We start from the raw sequence: 27,073 nt of genomic DNA on the forward strand, positions 1-27,073 counted from the left end.
AAAAATCTCCAGATAAAGAATTTCATCATCTGTGAAAATAAAACATCAACTGAAAACTCTCAACCATTGCACATCATTTAGTCGGCAAAAAAACATGGAATAAAATACAAAAAGGTAGCAATCAATACAGTGTTTATATGATTTCAGATAGAGGAGGAGGAGGAGGAGGAGGAGTGGGGATGGAAAATAATCCAGTTTGAATAAGAGATGATGGATTTGTAGTTTCTCTGAAAGACGTGTGCGTTAAATTCAACAAAATAAAATCAAGAATAAATTGACAGTTCAGTATTTCTACCTGATCACTGATCTGATCGATAGGAAGAGAAACAGTCTGTCACACTTCAAGTTCAGTCTCCTTCAACAGGAAATCCTTCATCTGCATCACTGAAAGATGCTAATGATTCTAACGAGCCTTCACTTCCTGTTCAATCTAATAAAACCACAAATATGAAAACATCAGGAGAACGAGCAGGAGGAAGAAACACATCGTGGTTCTGTTCACACTGCAGCTTTTCATAATCGCGTCTGGATACGGGACGCTTTATTTGTGTTTTATTGAACACATTGCGACTCTTTTATCCCGCTAGTTTAGGTCTGATGATTCGGGACTTGGGGGGGAAATAAACAACAATGATGCTACGGAAAAACATTTTCCACATTCTGACTGTTTCATGCAACCCGCCTCCTGAAAATGATGTTCCCATACAACAAAACTGCAACTAACGATTATTATCATTGTTGATTATTTTATCAACTAATCGATTAATCGTTGCAGCTCTACTCGTGAACTACGTTTCGGATTACGTTTTTTTTTTTTTACTTCTTACAAATACTTTTATAATGATAATCCGCAGAAGTCCACGTAGGGAGGTGGTCTGGGTGGATAGATGGGTCAAACAAACACAGGACTTTCACCCGCTGTTTGTGTCCCGTGTGAAACTAAACTTCAACGTTGATTTATTTTAATTTGTCTGTAACTTAAATAACGTAACAAACATAGTCATTTTAAGCCAAACATATGTGCGTTTGTATAACAAGAGATGAATGCATACAAATTTGTCAAAATTATAATCCAAACATGTCAAATTGCATTGAAGTCTGTGAGATCTTCTGCTTTCTTTACTTTCTGATGTATAATTTGCAAATGGTCAAACCAATACAAGGTTGTTAGAATTGTGAAATGCATCTCTTCAACGCTGGTTTGGGTGTTTGAATCCGTGTTTACACCTGGATTTAATTTGGTGTTTCTGAACACTCAGGATACAGATTAATTATGATGCATTAATAACAGATTTTACTCATATTAACTATGCGTATTAATCAAGTTTTTTCACAGTAGAAGAAAAGATCTAAGTAATAAACAAGGTTTTTTTCTAGGTTTGGAAATGTTCATGAGAGAGCAGCAGTGAACTGAACCACCCAGGGTGATTCTTCCTTCTCTGCTCAAGAAACGAGAAAACGTTGCCTTCACTTACGATCATACAGCAACAAAAATAAGGGCTCTTGTTTTGAAATGGTGACAGGAAGTACAAGACACAAAATAACAAAACAGGATGCAGTCAGTTGTCCTTCATCACGGACTCTGGATCACATTTTAAACTCCAAAATAAAACCAGATATTGTGATTTACAGGTTTGTTTTGGGGGTTTTAGTGGCGTTTTAGTGGTTCCCAAGCTGATAACTGATGTTACCATAACAACTCACAGTGCTGGATAATAATCCTATAATGCTGAAAGGTTATTTATGGATAAAATTCAACAGCGATCTGCAGACTTCCTGCAGTAATATTTTCACATTCCTGGTTTCAAACACTGAGCCCAAAGAAAATCTGCTCAAAAGGTTCAAGACCGCGTTAGGAAAGAAGAAAACTACAATTCCCAGAAAGCACTGCAGCATCCAATCAGAGAGCTTCAGATGTTTGTTGCCTGGCGGGAATTGTACGGTAAAATAAAAATAAAATGTTTGGATCAATTCACTTCACAAAGAAATTCTAACCTTCTCCAGAGAAACTACCGCTGAGGCTCATGGGCACTGTAGTACTATGGGACAGCGTATGGAGGTATAGTGTCTAGAAGGGAACCTGCAAGTTAAGGTCGTCGGGCAGCGAGTCTCGAGAGATTTAGCAAGTTTTTGCAGATCAGATTTCACAATTTGCGGGTTACCTTCTAGACTCGACCATGTATGGAAGACCTTTAATGCCAGGAAAACTGGAAGAAATGAAAAGTCAGGATTGATAAACACTTTACTCTAAGTCCCCCTATTTAGCATTTATAAGCCGTATACAAACAAATATACACATCTACATGCAAATATTTAAACATATTTGCTATATTTTCATTTTCTTATTTTTAATTTTAGTACTTCCTTATATTTCTTTACATATATTGTGTTTATATTGTAGCATTATGGTCATAATTTACACGTTACATACTTTTATTTCTATTTTCTTCTACATTTCTTTATGTTTATACAAGAGCAACCCTGTAACAATTTAATTTAAGTGTTTAAAACATTGTTATGTGTTTATAAATGCAAAGTATCTGTCAACAATTACAACTTTTCCTATGAAGACATTTTATATTATCATAAATGTAAAACAGCTGTTTTACAATATTGGCATTCATTATGTTTATACAGCAGCCTCCAGTTATTGGTGCCCACATTAGACACAATCTGTCTGTTATCACAGCCGGTTAGACAGTTATTAGGTCATTAAAGGGGCGTTATCAGGGGTTATCAGCCTCATAGATGTGGTTCAGAAGGGACCTGCTACACCTACCAGTAGGTTTTATCATTGATTCACATGGTAGATCACCGAAAGAAGGAATAAAACGAGACGACAGCGACCGTAGTAATTATGCATAACGTAAAATAACATTTCAATCAGTTTCACAACGTGTTAGAAAATGTTTTGCTTTCACTTTCACAACATAGTAGGTGTAGCAGGCCCCTACTGAGCCACATCTATGGGGTTTATAATGTCTGATAACGCCCCATTTAATGAGCTGATTACAGTCGAACCGGTTGCACTTATCACGTAACAGAAGTACTGCACTTTCAGGTTCGTATTGACACCCGAGTCTGTTTAATTTATACGAAAAAGTGCAACAAAAAAAAACGGAAACAGCTCATAAGTGAAGCTCAAGTTTAGCGTATTTCATCTCAGATATGCTTAATTCTTTCATTATCTGTGAATATAGAGTGGGTTTAAACGTCATCAATTTACACATGCTTGTTGATCACACTAGCGTAAAAAATCATAAACAAATGGCCTTTAGTGTCTCTGAAATTTTGGCTTCAGTTTGTCAGAATTTAAACCTCACAAAATTTAGATTGATAATTCTGATTTAAGTTTTAATCATTTTCCCTGACCATTTTTATTCTTATCATAACTAACTTTCCATCTATTTTTGTTTTCATGGCAGGAATGAGCTTCCATACATCCAAAGACCAAACTGATGGAGAAAAAAAACAATAATTTCTTTACCTTAAAATGTGGAAATCTGTCTTTGTTGAGGAACATCGAGGTTAATCCTTAAAAAATAAACTCAAAAACAAATTCAGAGTGAGATTCCTCCGCCAGCGTCTCCACTCAGCCGTTCCCTTCATGTCAGGTGACAAAAAAATAAATGAACAAAGTGCTCCAAGTTGTAAAAACTGACACCATGTTGGAGAGGAAAGCCATCACCAGGGTCATAACTCGTGCTGCGTTCAGGTCGGACGGGATTTATGAGCTTCAGCCTTGAAAATAATCACAGTTTTCGTGTTTATGAACAAAATCTCACACAGGAACTTTTTGAATTTTGCTGAAACACGAAGAAGGAAACAGGTATGAGTAGTGCAAAATTAATATTACAGTATTATTATTGTGAAAGCATCAATCAGGAGAACAACAATTACTCGGACAGGACATGAACGCAACACTGAGTTCAGCAGAAAAGAAAAAAAAGAGGAATAAAAGAGGAATTTTCTTGTTGATTTTTTTTTTTTTTAACTGCAGAAAAGTCACTTGGAGCTGATTCTTCTTCACTCTGGGCATAAACAGGAGGAGGAGGAGGAGGGCCGGTGCATTGTGGGTAGTGTAGTTTGACCGGAGCCTGTCAGGACTGTCTGTTGTGTGTGAGTGGACTCTATGAGATGGCCTTCGCCTCGGGTAAGAAGGCCTCCCAGTATTTTATCAGCTGCGGGAGGAAAAATAAAATGATTCACTTTTCATTAATGTGCCACAAATGTACTCTATACTACAGTTTGTATGTAAACGTTTTGTTATCATTTAAAATGTTATAGGTAAGATATCTTATATGTTGTATTCCATGCTGAATGTATGGACGTCTGTGGCTGCCGCTATTAAAATTAAATAATTTAATCAAATGGAACTTTGTGTGCGCATGATGTATGACAAAATTAAATTTTAAAATTTTAAATCAATTAAATTAAATTAAATAAGATACATCAAAATAAAATTAAATACATTTAAATTTAATTTAAAAAATTTGAAAATAAAATTAAAACTCCATTGAGAAATACTTTTCAGTGCAAAAATTGACTTTTGCATTTAAATTTAGAATTTGAATAACTTGAAAACTTGGAAATGTGTCATTGAAAAAAATAATAAATTTTATATATATATATATATAAATTATTCCTAATTCTAGCTAATTTCATGTGAAACTAAAAAAAAGCCTAAAGAATCACAATTATTTTTTTTCATTATTTGTATCTAATTTAAAATGTTTAGTCTTTCTAATTACGTTAGAAAAGTGTTATACACTAAAGCATGCTAACATGAAGGTAAAATTAAATTTCAATTTAATTAAAATATATTTTTTTAATATTGGCAGTCGTAGACTTCCGTAGATTTTAGTAATCTTTGAAGTTATTTGATTTTACACAAGTTTATATTGAACAATTATGCAAAATATAATAATAATATATTAATAACAACAATAATAATAATAATAATAATAATAATAATAATATTGTGTTTACCTGCTGTTGTGTCTGAACCAGTGACTCCAGGTATTTGATAATGATCGTTTTAAAGTCCTTCACTCTCTCTTTCTGTTGGAAAAAACAAAGTATGAAAGTCACACACACATTTTAATTTTTGAATATACACATAGAACTTCAGGATGAACCTCACATTAATGGATAAACATTCATTTATACAACATTCCTTCACTTATTTGAAATCTCATTCACTCATTCATCCCCCTCTCCATCCATAAAGAACCTAACCATCCATCCATCCATCCATCCATCCATCCATAAAGAACCTAACCATCCGTCCATCCATCCATCCATACATCCCTCCATCCATCCGTCCATCCATCCATCCATCCATAAAGATCCTAACCATCTATCCATCCATCCATCCATCCATCCATCCATTCATCCATAAAGATCCTAACCATCCATCCATCCATCCATCCATCCATCCATTCATCCATCCATAAAGAACCTAACCATCCGTCCATCCATCCGTCCATCAGGTGTCCTCACCTCAAACCTGCTGACTTCTTTGCGTATAGTTTTGGAGATTTGTTCGAAGTCCCTCTCTCCCTGCTGGACTTTCCCCTCCAGCTGAAACACACACAAAGACAGAAGACAACATTGAGTATCCCAGACGAGGAAACCTCGTTGGTCCATTTCATTATTCTGATGAATAAATTCTCTAAATCCTTCAGGAGTGATTCAGCCTCACCTGCAGCCTGAAAACCACAAACTAACTTTAAGATTGTTTCAGACGTTTGACTTTAAAGTGTCTTTTTACCCGAAACAGAAACAAAAACAACAAACTGTCACATCGTCACCTGATTACTGGATTTTAAAGGCTGATACTGATATAGATAGATATCACTTATAGTAGATACAGGTCTTTTAGATTAATACCGAGCAGGACATTTAACAGTTGAAAGATCTACCGTACCGTCATTCAGACACCGTTTCTAATGATCAAACCAAGTTTTTTTTTGCATTTCTGTTCTGCAATTTACTTATTGCTCTGAGCTAATATCGGCCTGGATGATTTATCGCTGTCGCTCTAAAAATATATATATATATAACTTAAAAATGTGTAAATTGAAATCCTACAAAGATCATCTTTTAAACTTCCTAAATCTTAAAAATTTAATGTATTCCACAAAACAATATTTTAACTCCATACAGCAGTAAATAATAATAATAATAATAATAATAATACATTTTATTTAATGATGCCTTTCATGGCACTCAAGGTCACCTATAAGATCAATAATAAAACATTAAAAAAGTTTAATTTAGTTTGAATGAGCTGCTTTAAGTGAGATGTAACTGACTCTTGAGGGTCTGAGGACATTATTTTAACATCGAGTAAAATCTTTCAAAATGCCTTCACTTATTGTACAAGATCTACCAGCAAACAGATGTCATTTTTAATGATTTAATTTAGTTTAATTTAATTTAATTTAATTAAATTTCTTTTATTTAATTTATTTTGTTTTGCAATTTTTCCATTCGGATGTTTCTTTGCTGACTTTATCCTTTTAATTATTTTTGTTGAAACCATTTTGCGACCAATAAACTTTTCAAATATACAACATTTGTAATATAATGACTTGATGAGGTGTCTTTTATCCGACCAGCAGTAACTTTAAACTCATCAAATAACTGGTCCTGCATGTGTTTCCATCCCTGTGATGAAGTGGCTGATCAGTGGTTTAGATGTTTAGAAGTTTATTAATTGAAGTTATTGATAAATACTGAACACAACAAATTAAATGGAAATTAATTAGCTTAATTTGCTGGTTATATGAAGTTGGTTTGACTACATGATCTATAAGTGGTCACATGAAAGAGTTTGTCTGGTTTAAAGTTAAGTTTTGACCCTGAATGAATAATTTTAACGCTGATGTTCAGATCAAAAAGAGACGTTTTGAGAGAATTTGAGAAAATGTGACAAAGTCCTTCATGTGACTGTTTAACAGCAGCGATGCAAGAAAACACCACAAACAAACAAACACAACAAAAATGAACGTGATCATGAAAATTAGATAAAATATGAAAACCAAACGATGCAACGAGGCAACTAAGAAGGTGTGAAGCAGGCAGGAAGTCAGGCAGGTAGGTAGGTGGACACGCAGCTGCAGATAGACGGACAGACAGAGACAGAGACAGACAGACGGACAGACAGAGACAGAGACAGACAGACGGACAGACAGACAGACGGGGCAGGTCCTACCTCCTCAATCTCCTGGTTGCAGGAAGGCATGGCAGGAAAATGCAACAGAATTTAAAGAGGCAGGAAAAAAATGTTCAGAGCTTCCAAAGTGATCGAGGAAGATCCAGAGACATGAGCAAAAACACGGAGGAGAAACCAAAAGGAACGTCCTCCCTGACACTCCACTATAATATAGTATAATATAATATAATATAATGTAGTATAATATAATATAATATAATACTGTATAATATAATATAATACTGTATAATATAATATAATATAATATAATATAGTATAATATAATATGATATAATATAATATAAAATAATATGATGTAATATAATATAATATAAAATAATATATGATATAGTATAATATAAAATAATATAACATGATATAATATAATACTGTATAATATGATATAATATAATATAATATAATACTGTGTAATATGTTATAATATAATATAAAATAATATAATGCTGAATAATATGATATACTATAATATAAAATAATATAATTTAATATAATATGATATAATATAATATAATACTGTATAATATAATATAAAATTAAATTAAATAATATAATATGAAATAATATAATATGAATTTGTAAAAGCCACATTTGATGCAAACTGATGTGTTAAAACTACTGAATTACAACAACGATCTGCCTGCAAGCTTCATGAAACCAGAACAATCTGGCGTTTTAACTGAATAAATGACATAAATCATTAATCAGTTTAATGGTAAATAAATACTGAGATCCTGCAGCCCCAGATCATTTTCAAGAGGCATGAAAATTTCTATTAAACTGGATAAATTTCTGTGTTTAATTGTTTGGTAACACTTCATTTTACAGGTCCGCAGATTTCCTGGTAATTAGGTGATAATTAATTAGCAACCTATTTGAAATTTCTTTGGAACTACTGCCAAATTACCCCAATATTTAATCAAAAATTACTTTATTATAAAGATTATTTAATAATTAAATGCTAAAATAGCATATAATGGTTAAAATAGGGCCCTAAGTAAGGTAAACTAAGGTTCAGGCAGGTTTTTAAGACATTTATTATTATCTATTTATCAGCAGACATGGAAATAAAGCAGATCAATTAACTTTGTATTCTTTTCCTGGAAATGTATTAAATAAATTACAACTTATTGGGAAATAGCGGAATGTAATTATTAAATCATGTTTATAATAAAGTAGTTTTAGATGGAGTTTGAGGTAAATATTGGGGTAATTTCTAACCTAATTACCATGAAATTTGCAGACCTGTAAAATAAAGTGTAACTGATTGTTTAACATGCTTTATTTATTTATTTAAAAACAGTTGTACGTCACAGATTTCTTTTCTACATGATGATCTAAAACATCGGTCTATCTTCCACCAGGGATTAATTCTTTTAATAAGTGTTAAATTGTTCTATTTAGTCATTCATTTCTTAATCGTTCCTGCTCTACAAGCTGTTAAATTAAAACCTTTTGAGTCTGAGAAACGTTCCTTCTTCCTTAAAAAATAAAAAATAAAAAGTGCATTATATGTACCTTTAAATAACAAATTGTAAACTGAACATCAGGTCTAGAAATACCCAGAAAAAAATCTCCAGTTCTGATTTTAGAATGAAAACTGATGTAAGAATCCCAGCAGCAGCAGTCGTGTGTTTCTACCTGTAGTTCCTGTTTGGTGCCCACAGGGGGCAGTCTGGGTTCATAATCTGATCACACCGCTGTGTTTTATATCTCTGAGTAGAAAAAAAGTTTAATCTGATCTAATGCAGAACTAAAGTCCTCTTTGAGCTCATTTTAAATTGACACTGACATTAAACAGACCTCAGTATAAGAACACACAAGTGATGCTCAAACTGTTCCTTCCTCATGTTCTAACGTTGTTTCAGTGTGGACACAAGAACTACCTGTAAACATTAGTGTGGAAGAACAACGCTTCTTTCTTCATAATTAACCATCTTAGTGTGAACCTCGTCTCAAATACTCTCCAGAACTTTTCTCTTGTTCTTGTTCTTGAGCTGTTATTGTTTTCTTTTCTTGCAGTGAGGAGGAAAACTACGACGGCGTATCGGGGCCATTGTAGAAAATAAAACATTTAACAGCCGGGGTAGGAGGGATATACTCCACGAGAAAAAACTCAGAATTTCTGAGATTAAAGTCGGAAATTTAAGAGAAAAAACTCTGAAAAATAGTGAAGTTCAAAACAGACAGACACGCCTTTGTGTAGTCAAAGATAGAAGTTGTTCATCTTCATCTTGTTGTTTAGGACTTTATGATCTCGCATATTTGTGAGTTTTTTTCTAAGAGGTTTTTTTCTCTTAAATTTCTGACTTTAATCTTAGAAATGCTGAGTTTATTCTCTCGCTCCGTAATTATTATATAGTACAGGTATAATATTGCCATTGGCTCAGTGAGTTACACAACATTATTTTAGCTCATATTTGTTTGCATTTAGTCAAATAGTCTACATTAAAAGTATGCCGAGACTACTATCACTGGATTACTGTGATACTGAAGATACAGGCAGGTTCTATGGAGGACGGGACCTACCAAAATAAAAAAATAAATAAATGAATAAATATCTCAATAAATAAATAAGCCATTTAAATAATAGTAGCAAAAATAATATTAAAAATAAATGTAGTGATTAATTAATTGATAAAATGTGACATAAATTGATATTTCTGTTTTAATTTGCTTTTTTTATTTATTTACTTTTGTATCAATTCCCTTATTTATTTATGTACTCTTCTGTTTAATGTCCATTTATTTACTTATGTATTTAGTTTTATTAATATTGAAATGTATTTATTTTTGCATTTATTTTGTTTATTTTGGCATTTATTTTTATATATTTTATATTTATTTTTAAATGTATTTATTTATGTGTTTGAGCATTTATTTATTCATTTTTGTATCAATTCCCTTATTCATTTATTTACTCTTCTGTTTAATTTCCACTTGTATTTATTTATTTATTTATTTTATTCATTTTTAAATTTTTTTTGCATTTAATTTGTTTATTTTTTATTTTTGCATTTATGTTTATATATTTTATATATATTTTTAAATGTATTTATTTATTTATGTGTTTATTTATTTATGCATGATTTATCAATTTAATTATTATCAATTAATTAATTAACTACACTTATGTTTAATATTATTTTTGTAACTTTAAATAGCATATTTATTTATCAAGTCATTTATTTATTTACTCTTTTACTTTTTTTTCTCTACGATTTCTAAGTGAACGTTTATGGATGTTTATTTGGACATCAGAGGTATAATATCCTAAAAAAAAAGTCTATCATGTCTGTGTTCAGATTTGACTGCTAGAAGAAGTACGAATTCTAAATTAAATTGTGGTTTTCTTCTCTTTCTCTTCAGATAACGGACTCTAAATGTATTTACTGTCCTTCTCTGCAGCATTAATGTGTTGTGTAGCAGCTGTTTACCAGATCTCCTCCACCACCACCAGCAGCAGCAGTGTGAAGTAAAACTCTTTTTTTTACTTCAGAAAAAGCCTGAGTGTGTTTTCTGTTCTCTGTTGTCAAGGCCTGAACCAAAACCCGACTCCTGACAGGCGGCAAAACTCTCTTCGGCTCCAAATAAATGTTGGTTGTAACTCTACTGCGATCTGTCCTCGTCTGGAGCTTCTGACAGCCTCCCCCGTCCTCCCCTCCATCCTCCCCTCCCTCATCCCCCCTGAATCCCCCATCTGACAGCTCCTCTGCTCTAACACCAGACCCCCGACCACGCCGGCCGGCTGTGTGTGTGTGTGTGTGTGTGTGTGTGTGTGTGCGTGTGTGTGTTGTTTCCTGACAGAGAGGGTGAATTTGTGTGGTGACAGCTTCAACAGACGCTCTAATAAAAGTACTTTTCTACTCTCTCCTGCTCTTGTTTGTCGTACTGACTTCATGTGAAGTCTGCAGACAGAAAGAAAACAAGATTTATATTAAAAAAAGAAAAAGTTTTCACATGACTGAGCCGTGAAGGTGCGCTTGTTTTATCTGACTGGACACACCAGCAGCCTCAGAGAGAGAGAGAGAGAGGAGAGGAGAGGAGAGGAGAGGAGAGGAGAGGAGAGGAGAGAGGAGAGTGATTCCTGAGAGCAACGCTTCACCTGATAACGTAGATTTTGAACCACGCTGTGTATGAACATGTTTATTATTATTATACTAATAATATGGCAAATAATTAACCAGTGTATTAATTATTCTAAATGGACTCTATGTAAGTTTTTACACGTTTTTTAATTGCCAATGTGTGAACAGGTTGTAACCTAAAAAATGAGACTTTCCACGACTTCCTGTGTTTCCCCTCTCAGCCTGCAGACTGATTTTAATGTGAGGAATGTGACGGCGTTTTTTTCCGGGAAAATCCAACGAATGTGACGTCATGCACGCTCGCGAGTGCCTTTAATTTCAGCTCCGCAACAGTGTGCAACCATAGCTAACGTTCATGGAGTCCGCTAACGCCAACAAACAACCAGCCTCCTCCACCACGACTCAGACTCTAACAACAAACTCCACGCAAGCACAAAACAAACTAAGTTATATCTGGTGCAGCCCGTCTCGTGACCGACATCAGAGGAACGCTGACTGTCGTCGACTTCTCGGCCACAGGCGTCGCTGTTAACAAGACATGTCTGATTCTCACATACGATGCAATCTGGTTGCCATGGTAATTAATTACATTTTACTATTAACCACACCCCCCATTCTCTGTTTGAGAAAGAACGTTAACCAAAAAAACAGGAAGTAAAACTGTCTGGAGGGGAGCTCTCTTCAAAGCCACCAGACTCCATCGAAAAAAACAGTAATTGTACCTCTCAGAAGACGGAGTAACTGGTCTACTGATGCTTATAATAACGATGTATGAAATGACAGTCAGGCCCGGCCATGTGTGCTTTTAGTGCATGTGAGCGTGCATGTGAGCGTGCATGTCAGCGTGCCCTACTGGCTCGCTCACGGCTGCTTGCCGTCGCCATGTTGAGAGCCGTGCAGAGGCAACAGAAATGCTCCCAATCCAGTATTAAGCATCTTTAGCTCTGTGGATTATAAATTTATCTTTTGCATGTTTTAATTAGTATCTAACATTTGTTTATTGTTGCTCTAAAAGATTACGTCACATTTAATTCACTTTAAAGTTTTTTACGCCACCACCATTAGTTTCTCTGTCTGTCTTTCTCTGTCTGTCTGTCTGTCTGTCTGTCTGTCCGTCCCCGTCTCACCTCTTTGATCTCGTCCTTGGCCTGCTGCAGTTTGTCCGGCTTGTTGTTGAACTGCAGTTTGGCTTCAGCCTCTCGTTTCTTCTGCAGCAGCATCTGACTGTCCTGCCACTTCTGCCACGTCTTCATCCGGTGGTCAAACACTCCCTGCACAGACACACACACACACACACACACACACGCACACACACACACACACACACACACACACACACACACACACACACACACACACACAGAGTTTAATACAGACCGTTCTACTCTACTGTAGTTCTACACTACTGTAGTTCTACTTGTACTGTAGTTCTACTCTACTCTAGTTCTACTCTACTGTAGTTGTCCTCTACTTTAAAGTAGTTCTACTGCAGTTTCACTGTGGTTCTACTCTACTCTAATCTATTTGTACTTGTACTGTAGTTCTTCTATAGTTCTATTGTAGTTCTTCTCTACTCCACTGTCGTTCTACTCTATTCTACCTCTACTTTACTGTAGTTCTATTGTCCTCTAGTGTGTCCCTCCACCAGAGAGTCTCTAGTGTGTCCCTCCACCAGAGATAATCTAGTGTGTCCCTCCACCAGAGACACTCTAGTGTCCCTCCACCAGAGACACTCTAGTGTGTCCCTCCACCAGAGATAATCTAGTGTGTCCCTCCACCAGAGACACTCTAGTGTCCCTCCACCAGAGTCTCTAGTGTCCCTCCACCAGAGAGTCTCTAGTGTCCCTCCACCAGAGAGTCTCTAGTGTGTCCCTCCACCAGAGATAATCTAGTGTGTCCCTCCACCAGAGACACTCTAGTGTCCCTCCACCAGAGACACTCTAGTGTGTCCCTCCACCAGAGATAATCTAGTGTGTCCCTCCACCAGAGACACTCTAGTGTCCCTCCACCAGAGAGTCTCTAGTGTCCCTCCACCAGAGAGAATGGACCAGCGTACTCACTCGTACCTTGACGGCGGTGATGAGGCGGACGTAGTCTCCCAGTAGCTCGGTGAAGACGTAGAAGTCTGCGTTGGCCTGGTCCTGGTGCAGCTGGTCGATTTTCTCCTCCACCTCGGCCAGCTGGGACAGCGCCCGCGACAGTGCCGTGTGGTCCTCGCTGTTCCCCAACATGGCCGCCGACTTGGCGAACTGCGCCGTGTTCACCGACAGCTCTGGAGAGGACACGACGGAACTGTTTCTCTAAAGGTCTGTAAGAACCTGTTTCTCTAAAGGTCTGTAAGAACCTGTTTCTCTAAAGGTCTGTAGGAACCTGTTTCTCTAAAGGTCTGTAAGAACCTGTTTCTCTAAAGGTCTGTAAGAACCTGTTTCTCTAAAGGTCTGTAGGAACCTGTTTCTCTAAAGGTCTGTAGGAACCTGTTTCTCTAAAGGTCTGTCAGAACCTGTTTCTCTAAAGGTCTGTAAGAACCTGTTTCTCTAAAGGTCTGTCAGAACCTGTTTCTCTAAAGGTCTGTAGGAACCTGTTTCTCTAAAGGTCTGTCAGAACCTGTTTCTCTAAAGGTCTGTCAGAACCTGTTTCTCTAAAGGTCTGTAAGAACCTGTTTCTCTAAAGGTCTGTAAGAACCTGTTTCTCTAAAGGTCTGTAGGAACCTGTTTCTCTAAAGGTCTGTCAGAACCTGTTTCTCTAAAGGTCTGTAAGAACCTGTTTCTCTAAAGGTCTGTAGGAACCTGTTTCTCTAAAGGTCTGTCAGAACCTGTTTCTCTAAAGGTCTGTAGGAACCTGTTTCTCTAAAGGTCTGTCAGAACCTGTTTCTCTAAAGGTCTGTAAGAACCTGTTTCTCTAAAGGTCTGTCAGAACCTGTTTCTCTAAAGGTCTGTAAGAACCTGTTTCTCTAAAGGTCTGTAGGAACCTGTTTCTCTAAAGGTCTGTCAGAACCTGTTTCTCTAAAGGTCTGTAGGAACCTGTTTCTCTAAAGGTCTGTAAGAACCTGTTTCTCTAAAGGTCTGTCAGAACCTGTTTCTCTAAAGGTCTGTCAGAACCTGTTTCTCTAAAGGTCTGTCAGAACCTGTTTCTCTAAAGGTCTGTCAGAACCTGTTTTTCTAAAGGTCTGTCAGAACCTGTTTCTCTAAAGGTCTGTCAGAACCTGTTTCTCTAAAGGTCTGTAGGAACCTGTTTCTCTAAAGGTCTGTCAGAACCTGTTTCTCTAAAGGTCTGTCAGAACCCTTCAGGGGCTCAAAACTAAACAAATACCTGGATTATATTTAAACAAACATGAAACACTGTTGTTCCCTGACCTGTCAAAGCTCTGAACCACGACTGGAGAAATACATTTTAAACATCCAGAGCTGCTGCGGAGACACGTTGGATATTTATCATCATCCGTCTGACGATCAAGAACCAACAGAAAGTTGGTATAAACAAACATTAGTTTGTCTTGTAATTGTGTTTATTTTTACTGCTGAGGTCACATGGTTGATACCTGTCCTGCTGCTCCTACAGGTGAGACACACCTTTCCTCCCCAGGTCCTAAAACAACACACTGGACCAGGAACATCCTCTGATGTTTCACAGCGGTAGACGAGCGTTTCCCGGTTCTGAGAGGTAAAATGACTGTTTTTGTGAATGGAGTCTGGTGGCTTTGAAGAGAGCGATATAACGGCTTCAGTTCCCCGTCAGAAACGTCTGTCTGACGGCGAGGTAAAGCGGCAAAAATATTCTAAACACAGCGTACACTTTGAGTGTTCCAATCCGCGTACTTCTGTACTTACACTTACTACTTTGAGTGCGTAAGTGCGTTCACACTGGGAAGTATGGCAAAATGCAGTGCACTCAAAGTACCCGGATGTTGTACTCAAAACGGTCAGACCGTTGAGTGTGGAACGCTGGACACTTTCCACACTCAACTGTCGCCATCTTGGCTACGTAGCGGAAGGGGCGGAGCCACGACCACTATTCAAACATACGCAGATAACAGAATAAAACAATACGTAAACATACCGGTGCATTTTCAGCCAACAGGAGGACACATCGTAGGCGGCGACGTTGGAAACGTTATTTCCACTCTGCTTTCATTTTTTTTCAGAAGATATTTTGGCGGGTAGCGAGCCGCGGTCAAATGTTGCGATCGTCATTTCCGGTCAGCGCCGCAGAGTATTCGATTTGAGACGACCCTACCCAAGTTAGTACAGAGTACACAAAGTGCACTACATTGAAGTGTACTTCTGGAAGTACGTGGATTGGAACACACTGTTTGACTTTTTTAGGTGTCTAAAATGTGTTTTTCTGCTGCTCCCGTCCATAGCCACTTGATCTCGCCGTCAGACGGGGAACTGACCAGAGCCACCAGACTCCATTCACAAAAACAGTAATTTCATCTTGCAGAGTATACAAACAAACCCCACATCCAAGTTAGTGGAGGGAATCCAGGGAGATGCTAACTTCCTGGTTGGCCTACGTCATACGTCATCCCTGCAGCTCTCTATTGGTGAATATTGAGTATCACAGAGACACACAGAGGGCTTCCTTCCTACCTTTCCTGTGGCAGACCAGAGACTCCATGCTGGCGTGAAGTTTCCTCAGCTGAACGTCCAGATTCTCAAAATGCTGCTGCTTCTCCTCAAACCACTGAGACACAAAGACACAGAAACATTTTAATTTTAACTAAAGTAATATTTCAGTTTCCAGTACTCTCACTTCTTATTTCATCTTTCCTTTCTTCATCCTCTTCATATTTCTATTATTTCTTTCTTCCTCCCTCCTGCTTCCTTACTTCAGCTTTGCTTTCCTCTTTGCTTATGGAGCAAAGTTTATCATCTCCTTAGTTCCTATTTCCTTTCTTCTTTCCTCCCCATCTTCTCCACGTCCTTAATTACCTTTCTCTTTGCTATAGCAACGCTACCCTACTTTGTTATTTCACCTCGTCTTCCTTCCTTCCTCCCTTCTTTCCTCCTCTCCTCTTCCTTCTTTTCCTCTCCTTTTCTTCCTTCCTCCCACACATCCTCTCCTTCTTTCCTTCCTTCCCTCCTTCCCTCGTCCACTCACAGCGTCTGACTCGTTCATCTTGATGGTCATCTTGTTGACGGCGTCGGCGGCCTTGTTGACCATCCGGAGGAGTCCGGCGCTGCTCAGAGCCTGAGTGCTGACCGCCCGCGGCAACTGGACCGCAAACAAACAAACAAACAAACAAACAAACACACAAACACACAAACAAACACACAGGGAGCAGAAAGGCTTTTATTTCTCAGTTTCCCAGTTGGTTTGATTTTCGGTCTATTTGAGGATATTTGATTAAGAGACCTCGGTGTTTTTATTTCATGCTGACGTCCTCCATGTTTCCTTGTGGTCTTGATAAACTCCGTCTTTTCTTCCCTCAGTTCTTTCTCTCTGTTGTCAAATCTCCGCTGCATTTATTTTATTTATTTGCTCTCTTGCTCTTTGATTTTCATTTTCTTTTGCTGTCTGTTCAGTTCCTCTTGTTTCTGTCTCTTTCTCTGTTCCATCTCTCCATCCTTCCCTCCTCTCTCTACCTCTATCACAGCTATAGTCTTTCTCCTCCTCCCCTCCTCTCCTCTGATTGTAATGTGTCCCACGTTTTAGCTCCAATCGCATTTAATGCGGTCGCTTTATGTGCCGAGCAACTTTAACAATCTCAAAAACCGACTGAGAACCGTCCCGTCAGTCTGAGACCGGCCCGACGTCCGTCTGAAAACAGACTCATTTCTCTTCATTTTGGAAAAGTTTACTTTTTTCCCCGGACGGGGTTTTTTCCTCTGAATCTCATTTAACAGGAGCCGGGTGGGGGGGCGGCTCGGTCCCCCGGGGGCCTCGCTGACGGAGGGACCGGGCTAAATGAGTGGAGGCCGAGGCGAAGGCGGGGGGGTAAATATAGCTTTCAATTGCACCCCCTCCTCCCTCCTCCTCCTCTTCCTCCTCTGGTTGTGTTTCATTAAGCGGGCCGGACGGACCGCCACGCTCGGTCAAGCGTCCGAGTGATTCATCTGTTAAATCCGTGACACCAGGCCATTTATTCTGGACCCAACAACCGCCGGCTCCTTCCCCAACGCAATCCCACAAACAGTTAGTGGGAGGTAGAGAGCGGTGATGAAGAGGAGGAGGAGGAGGAACAACACAAAATGTTAGAGAGGATTTAGTCGGAGTGGACAATAAAGCGAGGAAACAGGAAACGCCGCAGACCCTTAAACCCTGAGGCAGTTTTTAGAGGCGCGCTGCTTTGACCTTGTCGGGACGTTTCGCTGCTTGTTGAGAAAAGAAGTGAAGAGAAGTCAGACCCAGTTTTTTGGGGGGTCATTGTTTGTTTTTGTCTGAGACGGTCTTATGTCTTTGGTCCAGAGTGAGACATCTCAACACTACTGGTCTAGGGCTGTCAAAGTTAACGCGATAAAAACGAGTTAGCGCAAATTATTTTTAACGCCACTAATTTCTTTAACGCATTAACGCAGTTTTAAAGCTAGAGTGAAGATACTGGTATCATAGTAAACTATAAAACCTGATGAATCCATCGGTACCAACCATGTCAGACTAGCTTGTCGTGAAGGAGGTTAAATAACGCTCCAAACTTACTCTAAACTTTGACGCGGAAAAACTGACATGGCCATTTTCAAAGAGGTGCCTTGACCTCTGACCCCCAGATATGTGAATGTGTGAGGGGTTTTGTCCAAACATCACAAATGTCCAAAAAAGTCCGAAAAATGTCAGAAAAACGAAAAAACAAAAAATCCAAAAAATGTCCGAAAAAAATTTCTGTAAATTGTCAATTTTTTTTTTAAAATTGTCAAAAAAAATTCTGAAAAACTGAAATGAAAATGTAAAAAAAAAAGTCAAAAATCTTTTCGAAAAATGTCCGAAAAAAGTTTTAAAAAAGTCCGGAAAATGTCCAAAAGAAAGGCAGAAGAAAAGTCCGATACTGGTATCATGGTCATTTTCAAAGGGGTCTCTTGACCTCTGACTTCCCGATGTGTGAATGTAAACGGGTTATGGGTACCCACGAGTCTCCCCTTTACAGACACGCCCACTTTTTATGCTAAATGCAGTACCTGTGAGGGTTTCTGGACAATACCTGTCATTGTTTTGTGTTGTTAATTGATTTATAATAATAAATATATACATGCATTTGCATAAAGCAGCAGATTTCTCCACTCCCATGTTGATAGGAGTATTAAATACTTGACAAATCTCCCTTTAAGGTTCATTTTGAACATAGGGTGACCAGGTTTCCCACTTTACGATTGACAGCCGTTCTTTAAATTTGTCTTGTTTTGTCCACAGATATTCACTTTAATATGATATAAAACAGAGAAATCTCCATATTTGACAGCATTTTCTGCTATTTATGCATTCAAAATTACTTAGATGTTTAATCATTTATTAAAATAGTTGCAGCTCTACTTCAGATAAAAGCCGGCATGAGGTCTGAGTTGAGTCACAAACAGCAGTTTGCAGTTTTGGTTGATTTACTGCAGTGAAGCACTGAAGAACAATGCAGACTGTAGTTTACTGTTAAAGGCTGACTGGACTGTTAAAGTTTGCCAGTAACATTAAAGGAGGTGTCAGGCTGTAAAACAAGGGAGCACAGAGAGTCTGTGGAGGTTTGTTGTGTCCAGACTGACTGATGCTAATTCAACACATGATCAGATACGTTCTGGTTCTTCAGGTAAAGTGTAGAAATGTTTGTTCACCTCTGAGCTCTCCAGAAACTGCAGCACGTCAGGATCCTTCAGCAGGATGGGATGCTTCACCGTCCTCATCAGATACCTGCAACACAACACAGATACTATTAATTATGATGACCCGTTTCTCATCCAGCGATTCTCCTTGTTGGTCGTTGTTGTTGTGGGAAACCAGCTTCTTCTCTGACATGATTGGTTGGTGTCAAGACTGTAACCTGAACGCAGCGTCCTGTTGCAGTTCAAAACAGTAACGTAAAGTCTGGAAATAACACGTGCATCCTCTCAACTTATAGTCCGACCACACACATTAAACAACAGAATACATTAAAACAAACTAAAAATGTAAAATGTAAAATGTGTGTGTCCATCAGTGTGGAGTTCTGCAGCTCTGAGCTCCATCAGCTGTCACTGGCTGACCTTCCTGTCAATCAAACAGCATCAGTAAAGGGCAGCAGAATGTCAGCCCCGCCCCCCTCGCCGCTCCGCAGTATTCAACACACGCACACGCAGGTACATGAAGGTACATGAACATGTTGTGATAACGATGGATCTAATATTTGTGGTTTAACCTTTCGGCCTGTAAACTTCTGACCAGGTTGATCTTGACCACGACTTCACACATGCACGCACGCACACTCTTTTCAGTATACATCAGGGCTGTCTGCATCAACGCGATAATAACGCGGAAACGCAAATTAGTTTTAATGCCGCTGGAGGGACGGGAGTCATGGGAGAACCAGAACCAGGACTGAGCGGGGCCGACTGTCGGACCCTGCTGCAGTCAAAGGAGAGGTTTTCTAAAGGAACTCTGGTGCTCAGAAACACGACAATTAACCCGTCAAATTCAACACAAACTGAAAGTTCCTTGCAGTAGCGGAAAAAAAAAAAGAACGAGATACGGCAGAGATACGCTTTCGCCATTTTTGGACTGAAAGTGAATACCAGACGTCAGTAAAACGTCCGCCTACAAAGAGACGTACAAAAGTAAAACTACATTATTTCTATTCTACTGTCATATTTAATGTCTCTACTGAAATGTCCTGCGTTGAAACAATGAAATATTCTAAATATAACAAGCTTTTTCAGTCCAAAATGGCGGCAAGGGTTTTATCTTTTTGTTTCTTTACTTAAATCTTGAATTAAGTGAAATAAAATATTAATTATTAATATATATATATTCAATATAAAATATTATTATTAATAAAATATGCTTGTGTCACTTTAAAGGCCAGAATATGCTCAAATGTATTACTATATTAATCTAAATCTAAATCTCAATATTTGGTCTCATATAACAAAATCAATCAATATTTTGCCTAAATTTACTTATTGTATTTAATGTTTCATTTTCTAACAGTAAATAATAATAATAGCTTTTCAGCAACAATTCTCAGGTGTCAGAGTGTCCCTGAATGCACCACAGAGGTGACTGAACGTTGACTGTGCTGGAAGGAGATCCCTCTGATTTATTAATATCAACCTAAAACACATAAAGTCAGACAGCGTGGCTTTTTAAATCCTCCAGAATGAGCCTCAGGAAACAAACTTCAGCTGTATACAGTATTTATTACTTTCTCGTCATCGTACCTCTCCAGTGCCGACCTCCTCTTCTCCACAAACTCGTTGGACGACTGGTCCTCCTTCCCAACCTTCACCTTGGTCATCCCTGCAGCAAAACGTATATTATACAGTATGCATGTAAACGTAGTCGGTGTGTTAACATCTGGTGAAGGATTACTGAGGAGTCAGTGTGTTAACATCTGGTGAAGGATTACTGAGGAGTCAGTGTGTTAACATCTGGTGAAGGATTACTGAGGTTAGAGTCGGTGTTTTATCTGTGACCCCCTGGATGAACCTGAATGACCCTTCCAGACTGCTCAGACCTCAGTTTGGGAACCGGAGTGTGTGTGGTGGCGGCGGCTTTACTTACCCACGATGCTTTTCTCCGGCGCGGGGGGGACGATGTAGCCTATGTGCAGGTACTTGGAGGCCAGTTTACTGTGCAGACCCAGGAAGTCACTGAAACGCCTTTTTACTGAAAAATCACGAGTCTTAAAAAGAGACATGGAGGTCTGAGGAGAGACGGACGGAGACAGAGACAGAGGACAGGAAGTAAGACGGAGATCATGAAGCAGCTCGGTCCTTCTCTAAAACAGTAGACAACTATAAAGTATAATTTTATAGTTTTATGGTTTATACTTATTTTATTTATCATCATTATAGTGTTTATTTATTAATGTTCATTATTAGTTATTTATTATAAGTTATTATTATTTATTATTTATTATGATTTATTTATGTATAGTTTATAATTATTATTATTTTATTATTAATTGTTTATTTATTATTATTATTATTTATATTATTATTTATTTATTTATTATTGTTTATTGTTATTTATTTATTATTCGTTATTATTATTTATTAGTTATTATTAGTTATTTATTTAGTTTATTATTATTATTTTATTATTAATTTGTTTATTTATTATTATTATTATTATTTTTTATTATTATTTATTTATTTATTTATTATTATTATTATTAATTATTGTTTATTATTATTTTACTCTATTTTATTTAATCAACATTTTATTGCTGTTCATTATTATCTCTTTTATTTTATTTTATTAAAATGTCATTATTTAAATACAATCTGCTTATTTTGTGTAGTTTCATAATTTGTATTTATTTATTTTATTGTTATTTTTTATTTCCTTGTATTTTATTTATCTTTTATTATCTTAAATACCCATCTTTTATTGCTTTCTTATTCAATGAACTATCTATCTTGGTTGTTTTATATAAATAAAGTTTGATTGATTGACTGTTTGGTGCTTACAAGAATGAAACTAATAAAGATTAAGACCTGAATCCATCAGTAACATCACTAAATACCTGCATACATTAGTATTCAGCTGGTTTTGAGGCTTTATTTCCTCTTGAACATTCGTTTATCTGCGTTGTGGTGAAGATCTGAGATCAACAGAGGTGTTAACGGTTTGGTTTTCTCACCTTGGTCGACACTTTGTAGGCCATGTACGCGTTCATCCCGTCACCTGGAACACACACACACACATATAACACTCCGTTACATCATCAGTATTTACACCAGGCAGTAAAACACACACGCACGCACGCACGCACGCACGCACCACACACACACACACACACACACACACACACACACACACACACACACACACACACACACACACACACACACACACACACACACACACACACACACACACACACTGTCTAAACAGTATCAACAGAATAAGTGATGCTTGAAACAACACGGCTCAGATATCAACTGGTTGAACTGGTTACTTCTGGTGTTTTCCTAAAATGGTTTTATTTACCGTCTCTTTGTGACCGTGTTGACTTAAAGGGGACGGTGGAGTGAGAGCAGTAACTAACAGCCGCGTCGCCTGATATATGAAATAGGGGGTAACACTTCATGTTACAGGTCCGCAGATTTCATGGTAATTAGGTGATAATTAGCAAATAAACTATTTGAAATTTCTTTGGAATTACTGTCAAAATATTACCCCAATATCTACCTCACAATGTATCAAAAACTACTTTATTATAAACATTATTTAATAATTACATACTAAAATAGCATCTAATGGTTAAAATAGGGCCCTGAGGCTGAGAAGCGGCTGCTCTTCATCGGAGGTGATAATTATTATATATTTATCAGCAGACATTGAAATAAAGCAGATTAATTAACCTGGAAATGTATTAAAGGGACTGTTTGTAAGAATCCTAAATGTCTTGTTAACAGCTTCACCTGTGTCCGTTAAGTCAACTAAAGTCAGCGTCCTGTTGCTGGCGCTTGTGCTCGCTCTACAAAGACATGAAGGAGCATCGCTCAACACAGTGAGGAGACACACGTCAGCTAAAAGCACAATATCACTCTATATTTCAGCTGCTTGGCAGTAATGTTAGCTGACCAGATGAAGGTCTCTCCATGAATCAATGCTGATCCTAGTGTTGGCTTTTCCTGCCTCAGCCTCCCGACCGCGGCCGGAGGGAACGGGGGAGACGCCGGAGTTTCAGTCGGAGACGATAACGTTTCTCTCTGCGGAGCCCCGTCACTTCACAAGACACGGGAAACCTCTGTTGGTCTGGAGGAGCTGCAGCAGTTATTTCTGCACAAACGTCCACTGAACATTCACTAGATATTCTCAGAGCTAAACTAACTCTTCTGCAGTGTGGAGTGAGCAGCATGCACGTGAGAGGTGGAGAGAGAGAGAGAGAAGGAGCGTGGTGTGTGAGTGAAGGCAGGCAGAGGAGCAGAGGAGCAGAGGAGCAGAGGAGCAGAGGAGCAGAGACTCTGGTCCTGGAGACCAAAGCTACGGTCTCCCCCGCGTCCTCCGACCGCGGCCAACACTGTTTAACAGCTTCACTAGATACAACCAAGAGGTTTTGGTGCTTCACTGGAGTTTGTGTTGGAGTCTGAGTCTGAACAGCGGAGACAGACGCGAGACCATGAGACACCGACCCACAATGATTCAGTTAAAAACAATACCTTTAAATAAATGATCAGCTATTGGGAAATAGTGGAATATAATTATTAAATAATATTTATAATAGATATAAAATAATAATAATAAAAGACAAGCCAAACAAAGTCATTTATATGGTAAATATCGGGGTAATTTGGCAGTAATTCCAACGAAATTTCAAATAGGTTACCTGCTAATTATCACCTAATTACCATGAAATCTGCGGACCTGTAACATGAAGTGTTACCGAATAAAGTCCTGCACAGTCAGCTCACAAATTAATGGTTAATATTACTCCACATGTCCTGTAGTGACCCATTACAGCCTGCAGGGGGCGCTAGCAGGGCTGCAGTGTCGTTGCATTAATAAACCATTATTGCATAATAACGTGGAAGTATGATGATGACAGCGTGACTGAGCAGACTGCAGCCTCCTGTCGGTGTCGACGCTGCATTTTACTGAAACATCACCTCCAACATGTTCAATATCTTCAAGGAGGAAGGACAAGAGGAAGAGGAGGAGGGGCTGATGGGAAATGTAGTATAAATGAGGAAAATCATTAAGAAACTAATCTTCTAATATTCGCTGAAAATGTCTTTCCTCTCATTGCTCCATCATATTCCAGGATATTCCAGGATATTCCAGGATATTCCAGGTTATTCCAGGACTACAGGGATGTGGAAATCAGTGTGTATACTCACCAACTTTCTCCGGGTCAGACACCGATATGTGCATGTCGAATGAATCGCCGCCCTCCTCCTCTTCAATCTGCACAAAACAGGAATAAAAACACTTGAGTAAAGAGTCGCTATAGCTTCAAAACTGAAGGTTTAAAGAGTAACTTTGATATTTTTCAGCCCTGTTTTCTCATGTTCCCACGAGACTTCTTGAGCGAGACTCTTTCCATAATGTTGTCAGACACTTATAATAACAATCAGAGCCTCTCATGGCAAAAACAAGAACTTTTAGTGGACGTAAATGACGCTGCCAGCTTGCCCCAATAGCTCCATATTCTACTTATTCGCCAGTCTGCAGCGTTTTCCCTCAATACTGGACCACTTTCAGAAATTGTTGTCGCTATTAGTCAGGTTGAAAAATTACCAAAGTTCCCCTTTAAGGTTTCTTTCTTTGATAACACACTGTTTTCTAGATGAAGAGTGTTTACACTGGTTTGTCATATTGCTAGTTGATCTAAATGATAGTTATATTCATTCATTTCTCTTTGAGTTACCTGGCTGCTGATCTCTCCCTCCTGGTCTGACATGATGATGAATGGAGCTGAGGGTGGGACTGGGCTTTATATAGAGACCCTCCCCAGTGTGTGTTTATTGGGTTGATCAACCAGTATGTCTGTTTCCCTCAGGCCTCATCCTGTTAGTTCTGTTAGTTGTGTTAACATCTTGTTTTGTTGTCCTCCTTTAGGAGCCCTGTAACTCCGTTAATTCAGTTGTTGTTATTTGTTTTGTTGAACCTTTTTTGGCAAAAATAAACCCAACTTTTGAACTTTAAAGGGGACGTACCATTCTCATTCTCAGGTTCATACTTGTATTTTAGGTTTCTACTACGGCTGTCAATCAATTAAAATATTTAATCGCAAATTAATCACACATTTTCCGCACAGCCCCGTGATGACAGCCTTCCCTGCTTTCTTCACAGCCATTGGATAAAAGTCCGATTAAAAAAAGCGTCTGTCCTGCAGCGGTTTGACTTTTGAAGACTAGAGGCAATGAAAATGTGGGACATCGTCTCAATATGTGGGACGTGGGACAAGGGATAGAAATGCTGTGCAGTCCCTCGTAAAGTGGGACACCTGGTCACCCTATGTTCAAAATGTACCTTAAAGGGAGATTAGTCAAGTATTTAACACTCTAATCAACATGGGAGTGGACAAATATGCTGCTTTATGCAAATGTATGTATATAGTTATTATTGGAAATCAATTAACAACACATTTTCATTCACATATCTGGAGGTCAGAGGTCAAGGGACCCCTTTGAAAATGTCCATGACAGTTTTTCCTCGCCAAAATTTAGTGCAAGTTTGGAGCGTTATTTAACCTCCTTCACTACATGCTAGTACGACATGGTTGGTACCGATGGATTCATCAGGTTTTCTAGTTTCATATGATATCTTCACTCTAGCTTTAAACCTGAGCCGCTACAACCTAAAAATCAAAAGTTGTGTTAAAGAAATTAGTGGCGTTAAAATGAATTGGTGTTAACGCGTTATTATCGAGTTAACTTTGACAGCTCTAGTTGTCAACTATGAATTTAATAGCCAACTATTTTGATAATCTATTAATCGGTTTGAGTCATTTTTTAAGAAAAGCTTCTTAAATGTGAATATTTTCTGGTTTCATTCCTCCTCTACGACAGTAAACTGAATATCTTTGAGACATTTGAGGACGTCATCTTGGGTCTGGGAAACGCTGACATTTTTCACCATTTTATAGACCAAAAAAACAAATCGATTAATCAACAATAAAAATAATTGTTAGTTGCAGCCCTAAAAAAGTTTACAAAACAAAAATTCTACTTTTTTTAGACCTAAAAAATGTAAACTTCAGGTGTGAATATAACCGCTGTCCCTCCTGAGCCACCACAAGTGATTCATGGGAATTGTCTGTCTTTTGATTTTCCATTCTCGCTGAGAAAATGTCGTTGTTTTGAGAGTTTTTAATGAAAAAATAGAAAAAGTTCACTGCCTGTATATGGAGAATAACCAACACTAAAATAACCAACACTTCACAGCACCGCTCAGTAAAAGCAGCATAATAATGGGATCATATTATAGTGATAAACTGTAGGGTATATATTATTATATAATATAAGATAAATATTTATATAATAAAATATATAATATAATTATTACAGTATTATATTATAGTGATACTGATGCTCCCACAGTGTCACTACCTCTGGCTCGTGGCACGCTCATCAGCGCACAGAAACGTGACCCATCCCCTAGCCTTAAGTAGGGTCGTAACAGTTTGGGGGCTCGTCCGAGATAAAGGGGAAACATCATAGTGATAACTCTGTGTGTGTGTGGTGTGTGTGTGTGTGTGTGTGTGTGTGTGTGTGTGTGGCGTCACCTCGTCGAAGGAGGAGTGTGTGAACATGTCGTCGTGGGTGAGGCCGATGCGAGGGGTGATGACGGAGGTGGGAGGGGTGATGGGGGTGATGGCGGGCGACGGGCCGTCAGACAGCAGGACGTCTCTCTCTGGACTGTCCAACGAAACCTCCTCTGTGGCCTCTAGGACGGGACGGGACGGGACACACAGAGAGACAGAGAGGGTGATGAAGATGATCACAATACTTGTTTTCATATTAGTTAATATCTTTACATCATGACCGTGTTTATCTACAAATAATAATAATCAAAATCGATGCAACAGAACCGGAGATATCGTCGTTTTTACATTCCACACATTCATCTCCCTGGTCCGAGCCTGGTGCCTACATTACCCACGATGCAACTCGACCGCTGA

The 27,073-nt window shown here is 38.2% G+C and overlaps 2 protein-coding genes across 3 annotated transcripts in view; one reads left to right on the plus strand and one right to left on the minus strand.

Moving 5' to 3' along the window:
* The window catches only part of LOC119492980 (actin, non-muscle 6.2-like), an 840,607-nt gene that overhangs the window by 379,191 nt on the left and 434,343 nt on the right, over positions 1-27,073 (plus strand). The gene's annotated exons all lie outside the window — the stretch shown is intronic.
* snx2 (sorting nexin 2) overlaps positions 3,847-27,073 on the minus strand; it is a 32,681-nt gene continuing 9,454 nt past the window's right edge. Inside the window, exons 3-16 of one of the 2 annotated variants that reach the window (XM_037777892.1) lie at positions 26,678-26,838; positions 24,288-24,354; positions 22,085-22,128; positions 21,001-21,142; positions 20,658-20,736; positions 19,080-19,155; positions 16,426-16,539; positions 15,915-16,008; positions 13,392-13,597; positions 12,453-12,596; positions 7,220-7,231; positions 5,503-5,583; positions 4,990-5,061; positions 3,847-4,181 (exon numbers count right to left, since the gene is read on the minus strand). In XM_037777892.1, coding sequence (XP_037633820.1) covers positions 4,131-4,181; positions 4,990-5,061; positions 5,503-5,583; positions 7,220-7,231; positions 12,453-12,596; positions 13,392-13,597; positions 15,915-16,008; positions 16,426-16,539; positions 19,080-19,155; positions 20,658-20,736; positions 21,001-21,142; positions 22,085-22,128; positions 24,288-24,354; positions 26,678-26,838 — 1,343 coding nt within the window. In that variant the 3' untranslated portion in view covers positions 3,847-4,130. The remainder of the gene's footprint in view (positions 4,182-4,989; positions 5,062-5,502; positions 5,584-7,219; positions 7,232-12,452; positions 12,597-13,391; positions 13,598-15,914; positions 16,009-16,425; positions 16,540-19,079; positions 19,156-20,657; positions 20,737-21,000; positions 21,143-22,084; positions 22,129-24,287; positions 24,355-26,677; positions 26,839-27,073) is intronic. The other variant, XM_037777893.1, reaches the window with a different exon arrangement.

The sequence above is a fragment of the Sebastes umbrosus genome, chromosome 8 (assembly GCF_015220745.1).
Source record: "Sebastes umbrosus isolate fSebUmb1 chromosome 8, fSebUmb1.pri, whole genome shotgun sequence".
In the NCBI taxonomy this organism is placed as follows: Eukaryota; Metazoa; Chordata; class Actinopteri; order Perciformes; family Sebastidae; genus Sebastes; species Sebastes umbrosus.